General features: G+C 41.2%; 1 protein-coding gene across 4 annotated transcripts in view; it reads left to right on the forward strand.

The window, feature by feature from the left end:
- Abcc5 (ATP binding cassette subfamily C member 5) overlaps positions 1-19,351 on the forward strand; it is an 86,182-nt gene that overhangs the window by 10,941 nt on the left and 55,890 nt on the right. For 2 of the 4 annotated variants that reach the window (XM_048347019.1, XM_048347017.1), the window contains exons 3-8: positions 11,541-11,698; positions 11,884-12,039; positions 12,665-12,812; positions 17,459-17,692; positions 17,828-18,001; positions 18,596-18,743. In XM_048347019.1, the coding sequence (XP_048202976.1) occupies positions 11,541-11,698; positions 11,884-12,039; positions 12,665-12,812; positions 17,459-17,692; positions 17,828-18,001; positions 18,596-18,743 (1,018 nt within the window). The other 2 variants (XM_048347020.1, XM_048347021.1) reach the window with 2 other exon arrangements.

The raw sequence follows: 19,351 nt of genomic DNA on the forward strand, positions 1-19,351 counted from the left end.
TTTTTACCCATGCTCTACTATAACACTGACCTCCAGCCCCCCCCCCACCCTGATTTTTTTCTTTTTTTCGCCAGTTCTGGAACCTGAGCACTGTCTCTGGCTTCTTTTTGCTCAAGGCTAGCATTCTACCACTTGAGCCATAGCACCACTTCTGGCTTTTTCTATATATGTGCTGCTGAGGAATCGAATCCAGATTTCATGTATAGGAGACAAGTACTCTACCACTAGGCCATATTCCCAGCCCCCTGATTTTTTGGGGTTTTTGTTTGTTTTTTTAAAGATGTATTTTTTTTTCTGTCATCAGGCTTGAAGTCTGGGCCTGGGTGCCATACCTGAGCTCTTGTGCTCAAGGCTAGAGCTCTACCACTTGAGCCACAGTGCCACTTTAGGTTTTCTGGTGGTTAATTGGAGCTAAGAGTCCCAGACTTCCTTGCCCAGCTGGCTTTGAACCATGATCCTCAGATCTCAGCCTACTGAGTAGCTAGAATTACAGGCATGAGTCACTGGCACCCAGCACTGTTCATCTTTTAATATGGCACTCTCTAAGGTACATAGTGCAGAACAAAGTGGTCTGGTTCAACTAAGGACTGATACTAGACTTGCCTGCCTTCCACCCTGGCTTAAACTCACAGACATGCACTTGGATTACTGTAATTTAGGTGCTGTGGAAAATAACAAGATTCCTGTAAAGTCTCAGGCAAGGCTTCAGGAGGCCATTTAGCTGGAGGCCATTTGAGGAATAGGTAGGATTTGGAGAAATGAAGAACATCCTAGGTAAAACCAAGAGTTGTGAATAGGCATGCTTAAGCCCTAGTGGCTTTAGGCATAAAGTACACAAAGTCACAGACACAGAGGGGTTGTGGGTGTTCTTGAATAAGTCAATATTTAGGCAAAAGCAAGAGAAACTATCAGAAATCTTTGGGGTTGTGTGGTGGTTCTTTTTCTTAATGATAGTATGTCAAAGCTAAGAGTAACTTGTTTCTCACTGATTTAAAAAAGGAGGAAGCATGAAAAATAAGCAGAAGTCAACTGAAGTTTAATGTCATTATGACTATATTGTTTTTTCCTTCTTCCAAAAGTATTACTGGTAGAATTTTCCTCCAAGTTAGAACATTCTGTATCTAAGAACAGTAAAAAAATGAGTATTAATAAATCCAGTGATCTTCACCTAACATTTTTTTAGTTCTCTGTTAGACTGGCTCTTTAGCCTTAGTTGGAGATTTCATAATTAGGTATTTGAAATATTCTAGTGAGCTGAAGTTTTATCTTAAGGATTAAGGATATGGTTTTAGGGATTAAGAATGTAGGTATAATCTCTTACCAGAAATGTTTTTAAGGTATATTCTGAGACTTAAGCTCATTATAGAAAGTGTGCAGTGTATCTCAGATCAGTGTGAGAAAAGCCTCTTTTCTGTCAAAGTAGTTTACTTCCTTTCTGTTAATCTTGTGAGAATTGTTTTTCTGAAAAGTTCCGGCTTTGGCACCTGTTTGGGTTTTTTGTTGTTGTTGTTGTTGTTTTTTGTTTGCTTGTTTTTTTTGGTCGGTCATGAGGCTTGAACTCTGGGCCTGGGTGCTGTCCCTGAGCTCTTCAGCTCAAGGCTAAGGGCTCTCCCACTTGAGCCACAACACCACGTCACGGTTTCTGGTGATTAATTGGAGATAGGAATTTGTTGGACTTTCCTGCTTGGACTGGCTTTGAACTGAGATCCTTAGATCTCAGCCTTCTGAGTAGCTAGGATTACAGGCATGAGCCACCGGTGGCAAGCATTATTCATTTTTTTAATTTAATTTGTTATTGTTATTATAGAGGTAATGTTCAAAAGGGTTACAGTTAAGTAAGTCGGGTAAAGAATACATTTCTTTTTGGACACTGTCACCCCTTCCCCTGTTCTCTCCCAGTTTTTCCTTCCCATCCCCACTCACATGCTCATTTTCAACATAGTGTCTAATGAGTACCACTGCTTCATTTGTTCATCCATTGTATTGGCCCTTGCTCATTACATTTTAGTTTCATCCATTTCATGCTGCACTTTAGAAATCTTATTATGGCTGGGAATGTAGCTTAGTGGGAGAGTGTTTGCCTAGCATGCATAAAACCCTGGGTTCGATTCCTCAGTACCACATAAACAGAAAAGGCCAGAAGTGGTGCTGTGGCTCAAGTGATAGAGTGTTAGCTTTGAGCAAAAGAAGCTCAGAGCCAGTGCCCAGGCCCTGATTTGAAGCTCCAGGACTGGCAAAAAAAAAAAAAAAATACTGTTAGAAGCTCCTTAAATATTAATTAAATTATATCCCATTAATTAAGCAACATCATTCTGAAGATTGTGAATATGAGCAGAGGGACAGGGCCTGCTGGATTAAGGGTTAAAGGGAGCAGCCTGCCTGCTCTGCTCTGCTTGCCAGATTTTTGGCTCTGGAGCACCCTTCTGCAGAGTTCCTTGCCTTGAGTTCCTTTTGAGTTGGTGTCCTTATTCCTGTGTGATACATAGGAGGATGTGTCATCCGGAGCCATTTCTAACAATAGCAAAAAATGAAAAATTCCTTACTGCTTTTACCCATTTTGTTTAATAACTATACTTTTAGAGTATTAGACCCTGAAGCTTTTCAGACAAAGGTTATATGAATTTGTTTATGCCTTTGCATGCAGAGTATTACCTGTAAATCTGCTTGCTGTTAGGAAGGAAGGCAGGATGAAGGAGATTATTTTGTTGCTCTGCCTTATTGTTTTTTCCTGTATAGTTACCCAGTGACTCTGTAAGAAGGCATCATTAAAGCTTTGTAAGACTCAGTAGTCTCCTAGGCACTGGGTATGATAGGGTTTCTGACCTGAACCAATTCTTGGTCTCCAGTGGCAGCCCAGAGATCCGTGGTGGAGATGACAGCAGCACTCTTATTGATATAGAGTCCACTGGCTCTGCTGCTGGGCATGTGATTGCATCTATACTTGCAGTGTACTGGAGCCTGAGGTTGGCCTGCTGCCTTGTGGTGAGCTCACCATACCATCACTGCAGCAAGACTGCCACTGCCTACAAGGAAACCCTACTGAAGTGAAATATATACAGCCTGCTAGCACGTGTTAAAGACCTCTCTTGTTAAGAAAACTGTTGGAACTAGCTACCTTTTCAAAGCAGTTTTAAGTGCCCAAGTCTGTTCTGTTTAGAAGCTTGAAAGTTCCAAATGGCCAGCGAAAAAACTTTTTCAATGAAACTGCTTTCTATTTTCAGGTAGCCTTCTGCTGATACTTTCTTTCATGTCTTAGCCATGTGTCCATCTCTTCTAATCAAAAGTAACAAGGCTAAGGATAAGAAATAGGGTCTCTGAAAATCTTTGTCATGGTCTAGCTGGTCAGTTTCAAACTTTCATACTAATGTGAAGTTCATTTGGTAGACTGTTCTACTACTTAGTAGAGTTAAACTTGCCTAGCATTTCCCTTCCTGCTTTCCTTGAAGGGGTTACATATGTTTAAATTATTAAATATTATTTTCTGAGTTAAGATTATGTTCTGAATTAGTTCAAAAATCAAGTTAATTCTGTTAGTAGATAACAGATGAGAATTTTCTTTGACAAAGCCTGCATGTGGAGGCAGACAGCAAGACTCGTTTTTTAATTTATGTACTTTAAAAGGTGGGTAGTATGATTGTAAAGGCTATCCTACCAATTCTTACATAGCTTCACCTGCCAGTGCTGTTATTTCTGGAGTTAGACAATTCAGAACAGAGCTCGTGGCTTCCCTTCAAAGCATTAATTGCCCACTCTTGTAGTGCAGTGTTGGTTGTAGGATGGAATAGCCAGGCATTGCCAACAATCCTGACAACTCTACCTAACATGGAGTTCAAGATATGTTTGTCTTCTAAAGCCAATCTTGCCAAGGGGAATTCATGTGTGTTCTGTGTCATGGACATAGATACATTCAGACTTTGAGAATAAGTTACAGAAAGGATTGCAATAAATGGTTGTAGTTGTAGGTGTTTTAAGAATCCCATGCACTTTACAACCTTCTGTGTACTCTTACTTGGTATTGTACAGAGCTATCAAGTAGTCCTTTAGTTTTCTTTTTCTTTTTAAATAATTACTTCTTTATTGTCAAAGTGATGTACAGAGGGCTTACAGGTCAGTTGTGGGGTGCCTGGGTGGCCTGGGCATTGTCCCTGAGCTCTTCACCTCAAAGCTAGCACTCTGCCACTTGAGGCACAGTGCCACTTGTGGTTTTTTGGTGATAAATTGGAGATAGAAGTTTCGTGGACTTTCCTGCCCGGGCTGGCTTCGAACTGCAATCCTCAGATCTCAGCCTCCAGAGCAGCGAGGATTACAGGCATGAGCTACCAGTGCCCAGCTTTTCTTCTTTTTTGAAAAGCATATGCATAGTGATTTAGGGCAACTTAAGCATGGATTCAAATATGTACTTCCATCTAATACCTATTTGCCTCCATTTCTTCCAGCTGTAAAAGAGGCATAATATACAGGGTTGGTACAAGGATCACCAGGTTAATGTCTATAAAGCAGTTAAGACAGTGTTTGACACAATAACGGCTATGTTGGTTTCTTTTGAAGTAATAGCTGCAAAACCAGGTATGATGGTAGACACTAGCACTCAGGAAGCTGAGACAGAAAGATCAAGTTCAAGGACAGCCTAGGGTTCATAATGATTCTTTGTTGTTTTGTTCCCCTCAGTCATGGGGCTTGAACTTTGGGCCTGGGAGCTGTCCCTGAGCCCTTTAGCTCAAGGCTAGTGCTCACTTGAGCCACAGTGCCACTTCTGGTTTTCTGATAGTTAATTGGAGATAAGGGTATCACAGACTTTCCTGGCCAGGCTGGCTTTGAACTGCGATCCTTAGATCTCAGCCACCTGAATAGCTAGGATTACATGCATGAGCCATCAGTACCCAGCTGTTTGTTTTTTTTAAAAGAATTGACACAAATTTTCTTCTCACCTTCAAGTAAAACAGTTTTCTATTATAGATATATGCTTGTCATGAGCTTTGGCTATGAAATTGCTCTTGTTTCCTCTCTTTCTGGCCAGTATCCCAGGGAAAGTTGGATAGAGGCAGGCTCAGGCCAACAAAATAGAACTGAAATACCAAAACTTAATAGCAGTTCTTTTTTGCAATAATAGTAGAATACATAGTCTAGTATTTTATAATAAAGCTAACTGGAGCAAACTTGTTAAGTTTCTAGTAGGTTTTTTTTTTTTCCATTCCTCTTTTGTAGTATTGGTGTTTGAACCCAATTGACTCACACATGTTAGGCAAGTGCTCTAAGTTACACCCCTGCCCCTGCTCATGCTCTAGGAACCATAATCCTAATCTTATTCTTGTTACGGAGCTAAGGAATATTACAGAGTTCTAGGGAGGGGATTCCCCATCCCTCCAAGAGTCCACCATTCAGAGACAGTCTCAAGCAAAAAGATGGATTTATTGGGGAAGCATTAAGTGAACTGACCAGCCAGGGACACAGCACAGACTCGGGAGCTGCTACCGTGACCCCAAGCAGTCCTCAAATTGGGGTTTATAAAGGTAAAAGTGTAGCACAGATATAGGGGCTTGACACAGGGGGTAGAGCAAATAACAAGCAAGCCATTTACAGAAGTAGAATTTTCGGGTCAGGTTGACCTAATAATCAAGATGGAGTCAGCTCTACAACACTTCTCTTACTAGTGGAGGAGAGTATCCATGTAATCCAGAAAGAGAAAAATGAACTAATTATTTATTATACTCAAAAAGAAAAAAACTAGAATGTCTTAACAGAAGTTAAATGGTTAAGATCTCGTGGTTAGTGATTCAGTATTAAAATGCTAACTACACATACACAGTGTGCAGAGCAACATAAAAGTATTTCCATTGACTCTGTACTGTGCAAGGAGTCAGGGATGCAGATGAGTAGGACAGCTTGCCCTCCAAGTGTTCTTGCTGGAAGTATCCTGTTGCAGAGATATAGGGGTGAGAAGACCCAATGGGAAGGGGAACGAGGTGACCCTAGAGATGGGCCAATTAGATGAAAGAGGAAGTAGTTGAGATGGGCTGTACAGTTTATCAGGGCAGCCCAGGGTAGTATTGTTAGTATGTATGAAGTGTTTTCACAGTATTTTTCATTATCCCTTTAGTTCCTTTCAATACTGTGTTCCAGGTACGTGCATCAGGGTAGTTGTGAATGAACTGAAGCTTCAGTAGCTGAAGGCCGATGGCAGAATGAGCATTCAAACCCTGTCTATCTTTTGAAATCTGCACACTTTACTTTTGTCTCCAGCTAAGGGAGAATTCTACCTACAGACATAATACTAAGTAGTTTAGTCCAAAGAGATAATGGGTTTTTGGAGTATAAGAATTCTTTTGAATTTTTGTCTATTTGTCTTATCTAATATTAGCATTTGAGAGTTTGTACTAGCAGCTAAATATCTGCTGGGTTGTTGTTACTTTGTGCCAGTTCTGGGGCTTGAACTCAAGGCTCTGGCCGCTATCCCTGAGCTTTTGTGCTCAAGACTAGCATTGTACCACTTAAGCCACAGCTCCACTTCTGGCTTTTTTTGGTGGTTAATTGGAGATAGAAATCTAATTGAAGAGGGCTGGGAATATGGCCTAGTGGCAAGAGTGCTTGCCTCCTATACATGAAGCCCTGGCACCACATACACAGAAAATGGCCAGCACCATATATACAGAAAATGGCCAGAAGTGGCGCTGTGGCTCAAGTGGCAGAGTGCTAGCCTTGAGCAAAAAGAAGCCAGGGACAGTGCCAGGCCCCTGGTCCAAGCTCCAGGACTGGCAAAAAAAAAAAAAAAAGAAAGAAATCTAATTGGAGATACCAACTTTCCTGCCTGGGATGGCTTTGAACTGCATTCCTGACTCCTGAGTAGCTAGGAATACAGGTATGAGCCACTAGCACCTAACTATCTGGTGATTATTGAGAAATCTTTGTTTGAAGGAGCTGGGAGCAGAAATGGAACAGGACTGTTTGCATTAAAGAGAGGATCTTGTATCAGATGCTCATTTCTTCATCAAGGATTGCATTTTCCTGAAGCAGGTAGGACTGATGATTGGACACTATAGGAAATAATGACAGAAACATGGTGTGACTTGCAAATGGGATGCTCTTGCCTATTATGGGAGTTACATTCCAGACACACCCCTCCTCCCACCCCCACCCCCACAATAGGTGAAAAATCTGTGAAGTAGCAATAAATGAACTGCAGTATAGCAAGAGATGACTAACACTGCTACTTCGCAAATTTTCACCTATTGTTGGGATCTCTGTAACACAGCTCCCGTGATAGGTGAGAGATCACTATTTATGTATTTAATAAATAAACCACAATACAATGAAGCTACAGTAAGTGAACTGTGATATAGCAAGGGACAACTGTGTTAAGTCCATTAGTAAACTTTTTGCAAACTGTCACTAGGCATTTTGGAGATGACAAAAATGAAATTAGTGGCCAGGCACCAGTGGCTCATGCCTATAAGCTTAGCTACCAGAAGGCTGAGAACAGAGGATCGCAGTTCGAAGCCAGTCCAGGCAAGAAAGTCTGTGAGACTCTTTATTTTCAATTAACCACCAAAAAGCCAGAAAGTGGAGTTGTGGTTCAAGTGGTAGAGCACACCTTTGAGGGGGAAAAGGAAAGAAAAGCTGAAGACAGTGCCTCGGAGTAGCACATGATAATGTGCACATGCACGTGCACTTGGGCGCGCGCACACACACACACACACACACACACAATTAGTGTGCTATCCATATCTTGTTCTTTTTCCCACTATTGGGAACAGTCTTGCACATAGAAGGTGCTCTGTACATTGTTTTGAGAACAAAACTTGTAAAGACTCTTCCCATTACTAGTATGTCACTTTTATGTCAGCATACTAATGGGTGGCATACCAGGTTTTCCTTTTCTGATGCCCTAATTCCACAGGATGTTGATAAGAACTAACTTTTGAGCTTTGTTCACCTGGAAAGGCAGAAGACTAGTACAGCTAAATCACTTTTGAAAAAAGAATAAAATTACAAGTAGCATACTACCCAATTTTGAGATTTAATTTATAACTTGAGAACCAAGTCAGCAGTGCCAGTATACTCATGGAGAGATAGATAAATGGAGTAGACTCTAGACACAGACTCAGACAGGTTTGGCCAACTTTTTCACATATACACAAAAGCAATTTGATGGAAAAATGAGGCTTTTTTTTTTTTTTTTTTTTTTTTTACAGTACTGGAGTTTGAACTCAAAGTCTTGAGCTTTTGAGGCAAACCCTCTTACAGGGGAGCTGTGCCTCCATGCCAGTGTCTTCTTAATGAATTAGGTTAGGACAATTGGATAAGCATAAACAAGGAAACAAAACTTTTACCTAAACTCCATTCCTAATTTTTCTGGGTTACAGAAAAATTAACTAAAAATTTATGATAGATGTAAATGTAAAATGTCAAACTATAAAACTTTTGAAAGAAAACATAAAAGGAAAGCCTCCTTGACTTAGGGGTAGAGAAGCATTCTTAGACAGGATGCTTATCACATAATCCACAAAAGGAACAAAATAAATAAATTAGACTTTATCAGAATTGCAACCTTTTTCCAGGCATGGTGACATAGATCCATAATCCCAGCTATGCAGGAAGGAAAGATGGATTGATCATGGTTCAAAGTCAGCTCAGGCAAAAATATCAGTAAGCCCCCTTGTTTCAAATAGTAGACTGGGTGTAGTAGCACAGGCCTGTAATCCCAACTGTGTATGAGGCATAAATGGGAGAATCCTAAGTTTGAGGCTGGTGCAGGGAGCAAAAACCCTGTCTAAAAAAATCTACTAAAGAAAAAGGGCTGGGTTCATGGTCAAGTGATAGACCATCTGTCTAGCAAGCTCAAGGCCCTGAATTCAAACCCCAGTAACATACACACACACACAGTAAAAATAAAATAAATCGCTATAAACTTTTACTCTATCAGTGGCTCAATTAAGAGAGCAAAAACTTGGAAGAAAATATTTGCAAATCTCTTAGCTGATAAATGACTTGAATCCAGTAGACATAAAGGACTATGTGAATTCAGTGCCGAAAATCTTGTTAGGAAATAGATAAAAGACTCAAAAGTTGCACATGGTGGCTCACTCTTATATCCTAGCTACTTGGGAGGTAGAGAAGATTAGATTTAAGGCCAACCTGAGCGAAAAATTGTGGAGACCCATTTCAACCAACGGGGCTTGGTGGAGTACGCCTATCATCCCAACTATGTGAGAGGCCTTGGGTAGGAAGGTATGTTCTGATCCTGAAGCCAGCCCAGGGAAGAAACATGAGATTTTAACCATAAAATAACTAAAGAAAAAAAAAAGAAGAAGACTTGCCAAAAAGAATGTGTGGGAGAAAGGAACCACAGATGTCAAATAGCATTCCATTAGAGCAGCACAAATACACCATTCCTGTTAAAAAGAAATTAAAAGAAAACTGATGTCACCACCAAGTGCTGACAAAGATGTTGAAAAACTACGTACATTGCTAGTAGGATATAAAATAATACTATGGGAAAGTTATTTTATTACAACTAATGTTTGAATCATAAAAAACATTAAACTGCTTTCTAAACTTCTGTGCTGTCAAAAGTTAATACTCTTCCAATATACATTTGTAGTGGGTATATTTTCTGACTCAGATAATGCCTCTAACGGTACTCTTGGAATCTCATTGATGTACAGAAAAGATTTCTGCATTTTAAAATGCACTGGGCTCGATTAGTAGCCTAGTGGTAAAGTGATTATAAACTAAGTGCAAAGGTCTAGTTCAATATCTAGTGCTGAATGAAGAAAGGGAGAAGGAAAGGGAGAGAGAGACAGAGAGAAAGGACCAATAAAGCAGGAGAGAAAGTAGGAGAATCCCACCATGTCTTCTGAGAGATGAGTGTGGCCAGTTCAGACCGCAGGCTCCTGGATCAACTTAAGTATTTGAGCATTACCTTTCTTTGTGAAGATATTTTCAAAAATGAAGTTGAAGACTTTTATTCAAATCAACATTGGTGCATGAAGATTTGCAAGATTTCAGTGAAAGGGGAAAATATTTTAAACCCTAATTAAGTGAAATATTTCCTCATTAGTAGATCTGTATTACAAAAAACAAACTATTGCTATAACCTGAATTTTATTAAATATTTTGTTATGGTCTATTTTACTTTATCATCAAAGTACCTGTATAAAATCCTTTATTTTTTTCGTCTCCTGGTTCACAAAATTCTAAAAATATTTATTATCTGATTCTTTACAGAAAATGTCAATTTATAGCTTAAAGCACTGATCTTCAAGCAATCAAAATTTTACTTTGTATTATAGTTTCATACCATTTAGCTAAAAACTGTTTTCTAATTTCCATGTCATGTCTTCTTTAAGTCATATTATTTAGAAATTGGTAGAGCTAGCCAGTGAGCAAAAATGTTAGGTACTGAGTTTGAGTCCTGACCTCGGACCAAAAGAGTGTATTAGATAACATTTAAACATGTAGAAAATTCCTTGTGACCTTTTATTCAGAGTCCTGATTAAATTCCAAAGTGTCAGTGTAGAAATGTTTCAAAGTTTGTTTTCTATCAGCATGTAGCCCATCTTGGCAGCTATCCATTGCACACTTGAAGAAATGTCTTCTGAGCTGGGGGTATGCAGATAACAATGGTCCTGTAATTTTCTGTACCTACTCTGTAGAGTCCCAGTATCAACTAAGATCTAGTAAGTGTACTTGTACTTTTTTTGTATATCTTTCTTTATGGATCCAATATTTTGTTTTTTCTTTCTTCTGTGATTATGAGCAAATTAAAAGTAAGAAGAAGCTATGTTGAATTCTGATGTCTCAGCAGTCTCCACTATACTATTTTGTACCGTAATCCCTAGCGACTAAATTATGTCCACTTACACATGAGAATTTATATAAGAGGGAATTCTTTTTCTAGCATTGGGTCACTGCTGTTTCCTCTTGAAACCTACCTTGTTTGTAATGGAAGGAATGAGTGTGAACACAGAGCAGTATACTCTCAGGTCTACCCTGAGAGTTTCAGAAACACCCTGAGGTGTTTCTGAAGTTGCATAACTGCTGTGAACCAAAGCTTGTGCTTGATGGGTGCAGCAGGCAAGCCGGGGACCATGTGCACACTTTCTACCCTTACAGTTGTTGTAGAAAGACAATAATCTATAAAAAAAAAAAAAAATAGAGACTCAGCTGAGCACCAGTGGCCCAGGCCTGTAATTCTAGCTATTAAGGAGGCTGAGATGTGAAGATTGTGGTTCAAAGCCAGCCTGGTTTCCAATTAACCACCAAAAAGCCAGAAGTGTGCTATGGCTCAAGTTCTTGCCTTGAGCAAAAGGAGCTCAGCAACAGCACCCTCGCCCAGAGTTCAAGCCACAGGATTGGCAAAAGCAAACAAGCAAACATTAGTTTATATAATACCAACAGTGAATCTAATGGTCTCCTGACCCTTGGGATTTCTCAGTTTGGGTGAGGTAATGTGTGGTTGAGCTGTTGTCACTTGGACTTGCCTCTTCGGTGTATGTAATATTTGTTAAGTGCTCATGTCTCTTTCCCTTTCTGTGGAGCAGCTGGATTGCCAGGATGCCTTGGAAACAGCAGCCCGAGCTGAGGGCCTTTCCCTGGATGTGTCAATGCATTCTCAGCTCAGAATTCTGGATGATGAACATCCCAAGGGGAAGTACCATCACGGCTTAAGTGCTTTGAAGCCCATCCGGACCACTTCCAAGTAAGAAACTCTGAAGATTAATGAGTCATCGGCAAAGCACCAAAAGCATTTTTGAAAATTTGGGCTGAGATGAGGCAGTTGGGGAAATCAACTTTTAATCAAGAGAACTGTTTACTGAAGTGTATTTTAAATATTCTGTCTTTTTGGTGTATGTTGAAGTTTTGTAACTTGGTTTCTCTTTGCAGACACCAACACCCAGTGGACAATGCTGGCCTCTTTTCCTGTATGACATTTTCATGGCTTTCTCCTCTGGCCCGCGTGGCCCACAAGAAGGGAGAGCTCTTAATGGAGGATGTGTGGCCTTTGTCCAAGTATGAGTCTTCTGATGTGAACTGCAGAAGGTAGGCGTCTCTGATCCACCCTAGTTTCCACATACTGGATGCTAGGCCTGAGATAGGAGGGTGTGAATTCTGCAGCTGTCCTGGGGTGGGGGGTCTCCTGGGGGTGGCTTCCCCTTTGCTCTTCTGCTTTATTTCCTATTTCACTCTAATCCTATTTTAACCATGGGCTTTCTCTCTCTCTCTCAGCCCTGCTTCTCTTCCTGAGTCTGAAGGGAGATTATGTGGCTGCCTTGTGACAGAATACATTTTTGTGGTAGCTGATTGTATGATTAAAATCTAGTTTGCTACTTTGCTTTTTACCACAGGATCCTTCAGAAAGGGTGGGGGCCCTGACAAAGTTATCCCTAGACTTTATTCAGGGGTAGGCCTTTTGGGGGTGGAAGGAAGGGCTCTTGTTCTCATCATTTTCTGTACCTTGGAATGCTCCCTATCTGGAATAAATATGCCCATACACAGGAAGGGACTTTTTCCTCTAGAAGGTAAAGACTATGTGTATAATTTTAAAGGAGAGACTTATATGTGCCATGACAGAGCCTGCAGACAAAACAGTGATGGCGGGAGGGAAGCTAGGGTGTGTCTTTTTCCCTGAGGAGATGTGTAACGGGAAGACATGTGCCTTATTAAGACTAGAGAGACTGTGGCAAGAAGAGCTGAATGAAGTTGGGCCAGATGCTGCCTCCCTGAGAAGGGTTGTGTGGATCTTCTGCCGCACCAGGCTCATCCTGTCCATCATGTGCCTGATGATCACGCAGCTGGCAGGCTTCAGTGGACCAGTAAGTTCTAACCATCCTTTCTGACGGTCTCCAGGAGTCCGGCCATGGGCAGCTCTTAACTCTCTTGTTCAGTTACTGGGGTTATGCTCAATTTGGAGTAGTTAGCAGCTTTAGAGATGCCTCCATCTCTGTTGAAATGGGTCAGTGGATTTGGGAGTAATGGTGGCTTCTCAACCACTGAAATGATGATGGGCCGTACTGGGAGAAAAGAAAGAGCTAATTTGCATTCCTAGGGTGGGGGTGAAACTGAACTGATCCTGGTTCTGCACAGGACTGTGCTTTTTGGTGTGTGTTGACGTGAAATAACAATCTGGATCTGGGCAGATGTGTCATGGCAGTATTGTGAATATAGTCTTACTTTGTATGGACTGCGAGCCAGCGTGGTAACGTACCAAATGCCTGGAAGCAGAGTATCATGATTGACAGTCCTATGGCAAATGAACCCTCAAGAAGCTAGAGGACTGTCAAGGTTTTCAGAGTTTCACTTGGAGTCCATTTCAAGCTTTGGTGTATAGGTTAAGCTATGGCAAGTGTTGGGATGTTAATCTTGGTATTTTCCTAGTCTAACAAAAGCAGAGTAGGTAAGGGAGTCTTTGACAGTTTTCTGGGCACCTGTTTCTTACACCTTCTGTGTTGCCTTACATTGAGATTTTTATTAAATCTATTCTCTACATATTTGCCTTGAGGCATCGGAGCAGTAGTACTGATTATACTGTGCATTTTCCGTGTGTGGGTAAGCTGGAGGTTCATGGTTTGGGTAAGTATATGTTTAAGATGCATGGTGACTAGGTAAAACTAATTTATAGTTTTGAGTTTTCTTTTCTTTCTTTTCTGTTTCCCCCCATCCCCAAAGTTTGATGCCTTTTTGAAAGTTTTTATCTCTTTCTGAAGCAGAGAACACTACTTTTCTGATATTTCTGGGGTTTTATATTAATTGACCAACTAACACACTTTTGTATAATGTTTATGTAAATGAGACCTTGTAACTGAGATATTATTTATGTTGTTATTGATCAAAATGGCAAACATTTTCTTAGAGCCATCTTTCCCAAGAAGAGCTTCTGTCCTTGTTTCACTACAGAGCTGGTGGCTGCTCTGATCTGTAATCAAATTCTTTCATCTGGATAGCATGGCATGCAGACAGGCTTTCTTGATTCCACTCTCCTCAAAAAAAATTCCATAAATTATTGGGATTGTTAATTTCTTTCCTTGAAAAAAATGTTACTTATGCATGTTCAACTTGGTGGCTTTTAAGGTCACTCCCTGGAGCATCTATATAGTCCTTAATCTTTCACTTATAATGCAGAACACGGAGATGCACAATTCTAGAAAAATCTTGTAGATGCCAGGGAAAGCTGAGTGCCTTCCTTTAATAGGAAAAGGCAGTACTCTTCTCTCTGCCTTTCTGGAAATGTACCTCAGTGGTTCAATCATGAAGCAACTGGAAAAGCAATGGACCTATCTATTATAATAATTCAAAAGTTATTGCTGCAGCTGTCTTTTTGAGGCCTCTTTTGTTTTTGACTGGAAATAAAAAAAATTAGGCCGGTTTGAGATTAGTACCAACAGTGAGCAAATTTCCTGTGAGCAGACTTGGATCCTTTCAGGAACATTCATTTTAAATTTTTGCAGATTTTCTAAGCTGGCATGATTTCAAACTGGCTTGGCCCGTTCTTACATAAGAACGCCTTCCCCAGATTACAAGCTTTCCAAATTATTTCTTGTTTCCTTGTAGGTGTCATTGTGACCTGTTAGCCAAACAGACCAAATGAAGCACAACCAAGCCTGTGCTTTGTGTGTGTGTGTGTTTAAATTCACTGGCCATCTGATGCTGGGTATTCCTGCATCAGGATGATCCCAGGGTCAGGCAATGCCAGGGACAGTGTTTACATAATTACAGTGAACAGAATACCAGAATCTGTCCAGTTAGAGATGAAGAGCCAAAACGTACAAAACTAACAGAGACATTTGGGGGTCCTTTTTAGACTCAGATAGTTTTGAAAAACCCAGGCCTTCCCTAGATGTCACTGTACAGTTGGCATCTGCCTTAGATCCATCCACAAGAGAAAGCTGCCTCTAGCAGCACTGTCTCTTGGTGAATGCGAACTGCCCCAGGGCCTTGGGGGAAAAGACAGTGAAAAACGTTTGAGTAGGTAAGTTCCCACCCTCCAACCTCTCTCCAGCTGCAGCTTGCTTGGTGCTGTCAGGATCTGGACTTGGGGGGAGTCTCTCTGTAGTGGAACCAGTGACAGAAGCTGTTCTTTAGAATTTTCAGGATGGCTGTATTCTGCGCTCAGAATGTGAGAGTCAAGCGGGGCAGAATCTCTCGCCAAGAGTTCAGGTAAGGTAATGTTTATTCACTGGGAATGCTTTCCACAGCCAGACAGCTATGCTGATAATCTCAAGTTTTCTCCCAGTTTGTTTAGACTTAAGTGATAAATGTGTAACTTTTTTAAAACTGAATTTTGTTTGGATTTTTCCATACAAACCTTTTTTTTCTTCTCCCATACAAAAATCATATACATTGTCATTACTTTTTTAAAACCCTGTCTTAGAAGTTCTTTAATCTACTGTTTCCTCTTTTCCTCCCTTTGAAGTTTTACATAGTGTTAATATTGGTTATGTCTTTTGCCTTCCCTGCCCCTCCCCTCTGGGAGAGGCTGGTGCTCTTAGTGCTGAAAGGGGCACTGTAAAGGGATGGGAAGGAAGGAGCCCAAACAACAGCCTGCTGTCCTTGCACGCCTTTCCTGGAGACTGGTCCACAGTGCCTTGGTGTGTGAGAAAGGGCTTCACCTGGCGCCATCTACTGAGTGCTTCACGGGAGGAGGAAGGGCTCTGACTGTGACTCAGGTCCATATTTTGGATGCATACTGGAAAAGAAGCCAATCTTCTTGGTAGTAAACCAGCAATCTATGCATGTGTGCAGTGGGGACCAAACATTGCATTTAAACATAAAAATAAGAATTGGAGGGAGGGCAGAGATAGAATATAGTAATTCTTAGAATCGGAATTCCTCTATAGATCAAGTTATAGAGCATGACATAAGTCTCATTAATGAGAATCTCCTAGGGCCTAGGAGACATGTGATATTAAGCTACTTTGGGGAAAACAGAAAAATACAAATTAGCTCAGGGTCTGGGTTCTGAGGATCAGCATTAGATACTTGACAATTGTGCCTCTGTTTCTGTCTGTGGTTCAGTGCTGGCTTATAGCCATGTTCACCTTTGCTGTAAGAAAACAGGGTAGATGGGTGGGTGGGTGGGCTTTGAGTTTACTCTTTTTCTTCCTTAGGTTGGGGATTGGTTTGGCTTTCTTTTGTTGTGGTGTGTTTTGCTTCATTTTTGCCAACCTCAACCTTAGTTTTAGCTACAAAGACTTGAAAAGACTCCAAAGGATGCCAGCCCTTTTTCTTCAAGGCCTAGAATTTTATATTCCATCATGAACAGACATAGCTTCCACATAGCTTCGTGTACCAACAGCACCAGCAATTATAAGCAGAGTGCCTCATTAGAGAATTCTTAGGATTTTTTGTTTTGTTTTGTTTTTTTAATTCTCTTTCCTTAGCAGCAAGGTCTTTATTCCTAGAGATTCTACTCCATTGCAGAATCACTGCAGCTTCAGGACCTCTAACAGCTGAGTGTCATCATCCTGATGTACTGCTTCGGACTCTGGAAACGTATCACTTCTGTTCTGTATTTCCAATGTGTGTAGTTATGACAACAGCCGGAGACCAGATGACCTGTTAGATGCTAGCCCTCTGTAACTGAACTCTGTATGTTCCCACTGTATGTTACTACAATGCTCCTGCTGTTGTACAGTGTTTGTGAGATGCTCTTTGAAGATGGTACCTTTATATATATTTTTTTTCTTTCATTTTCAATAAAAGCACATTATCTCCACCTCTTGGTATTTAATACTGTTGCTGAATGTGCCTGTGTGAGTGTGTGCCCCAGCGTTGCAGGACCTCAGAGCTGGAGGTGGTCCTCGGTGGTTCTTGGGGGCTGGCCGTTCCCTCCCTGCAGGTGGTGTTAGACATATGCTACCTGAGGTAACATGTTTTTGTTCTTGGGAGGGAGTGGGCGCGGGGAGGGCCTGAGGGAGGGTCTCTAGAGTTGTTTTGGTCTGCTTTGATTGCTACCTTCTGTACTATTAAACTGCTGATGTTTATTTTCAGGAATGTTTTGCAAATGCACTTCTCACTCTTCCCCAGTACAACTGTAGGTACACTGTTCCTTTTTATCAAATAAGCACGTTTGAAAGGATACAAAGAAAGGTCTTAATTTCATTTAAAGAAATGTATCCATGTGTGGAGATACTGGAATAAGGTCAAATATATACTTTTGAATGAAGATGTGTTTAGAATTAATTTCAGCTCATACACAGGTCTATGTTACATTAGAAAGAGTAAAGGTCATGATGGTGTCCTTAAGGAAAAAGTTTCTAATCTGGCCTGTGCAATACCCTGGGTCAGTTATAGTGGGCAGGGTGTCTGTAACATTTGGTCTTCCCAGAAAGATTTTTTTCATTGCTTGAACCCTGATGACTGTGGTGTAAAGCAGACTACTCTTTCTATCCTAACATAGCACTGTGACATTGGGTATGGTTGCTGTGGGAATGTTGACAGCTATGTATATTTCTCCCTATAGGCCTTTGTGGTGAAACACCTCTTGGAGTATACCCAGGCAACAGAGTCTAATCTGCAGTACAGTTTGCTGTTGGTACTAGGCCTCCTTCTGACAGAAGTTGTGCGCTCTTGGTCACTTGCACTGACTTGGGCATTGAATTACCGAACTGGTGTCCGCCTACGGGGGGCTATCCTAACCATGGCATTCAAGAAGATTCTTAAGCTAAAGAACATTAAAGAGAAGTCCCTGGGTGAGGTGAGTTTGCTCTACACAAAGCCCTCTTAGTGAGGACTCCTTTCCCCTGGGGTCACTTTTTGCTGAGTTCCTCCTGAGACAAGTGAAGTAGCCTGTGTCCTCAAAAGGTCCCCTCACTGCTCTTTGTATCTTTAGCTCATCAATATTTGCTCCAACGATGGGCAGAGGATGTTTGAGGCAGCTGCTGTTGGCAGTTTGTTGGCTGGAGGACCTGTTGTTGCCATCTTGGGCATGGTTTATAATGTGATCATTCTGGGACCAACAGGCTTACTAGGCTCGGCTGTTTTCGTCCTCTTTTATCCAGCAATGGTGAGTAAGCCTTCTAGCTGTATTAGGACAGCAATTCCTCCTTGGAAAACTAATTCCTTCAAGGGAATTATAGTAGGCCTCATCCTCTGATTGGAAACTTCCCCAAAGGAGCTCCTTGGTTTGGAGAAGTCCAGAACTAGGCAGTACAGTCCCATGTGGGTAGATACTCACTTGTGGGGAAGAAGTTATACTTGCAAAAAGCAAGTGGCAGTGGCTTCTAGTAACATTACAAAAGAGGAGTGTAAGTGAAAGAGAAAGCCAGCAGGTGAATGTTGCCTGGATAACATAGGAGTGTCTGAGTTACTTCATCTCCACTTGGTATTTTCAGTCCTCCTGCCCCTGTTTTGGTAGCCCTCAAAATCTGCAGTCATAGTGAGAATAAACAGTACTTTGTCCTCACTGCCTTACCAGAGACAAGAATTAAATAATTCTTGATTTTAATGAAGTCCCTTTTATTAGAGAAAAAAAGAATACAACTACATAAGAGCCAGCCTGTCCCAGAAAACAGAATTATATGCTCATTTTATTCAGAGTGATTTCCAGCAAGTCAGGCAATCCATTTTGAATGAGCTCTGATCTGGCTTTTCCTTTCAGATGTTTGTGTCACGGCTTACTGCATACTTCAGGAGAAAATGTGTGACTGCCACAGATAACCGTGTCCAGAAGATGAATGAAGTTCTCACTTATATTAAATTTATTAAAATGTATGCCTGGGTCAAAGCATTTTCACAGAATGTTCAAAGTGAGTTTAAAAAAATATCCTGTGGGGCTGGGAATATGGCCTAGTGGCAAGAGGGCTTGCCTCATATACATGAAGTAGTATGTTCCATTCCTCAGCACCACATATATAGAAAACAGCCAGAAGTAGCACTGTGACTCAAGTGGCAGAATGCTAGCCTTGAGCAAAACAAAGCCAGGGACAGTGCTCAGGCCCTGAGTTTAAGCCCAGGACTGGCAATATATATCTATATATATATAGAGAGAGAGATATCTTGTGGCCAGTCACCAGTCGCTCATGCCTGTTATCCTAGCTACTCAGAAGGCTCAGATGTGAGGGTCATGATTCAAAGCCAGCCCCAACAGGAAAGTCTGTGGGACTCTTATCTCCAGTTAACCACCAGAAAACTGGACATGGTGGTGTGGCTCAAGTGGTAGAGTGCTAGTCTTGAGCTGAAGAGTTCAGGGCCAGTGCCCAGGCCCAGAGTTCAAGCCCCAAGGCCAACCAAAAAAAGAAAAAGAAGTGTGTGTGTGTATGTGTATGTGTGTGTGTGTGTGTGTGTGTGTGTATAGAAGGATTCTGGATTCTTTGGGTTTGCTCATTCCCATACTTTGCTTCCTGAGCACATTATA

The sequence above is a fragment of the Perognathus longimembris genome, chromosome 5 (assembly GCF_023159225.1).
Source record: "Perognathus longimembris pacificus isolate PPM17 chromosome 5, ASM2315922v1, whole genome shotgun sequence".
Taxonomy (NCBI): domain Eukaryota; kingdom Metazoa; phylum Chordata; class Mammalia; order Rodentia; family Heteromyidae; genus Perognathus; species Perognathus longimembris.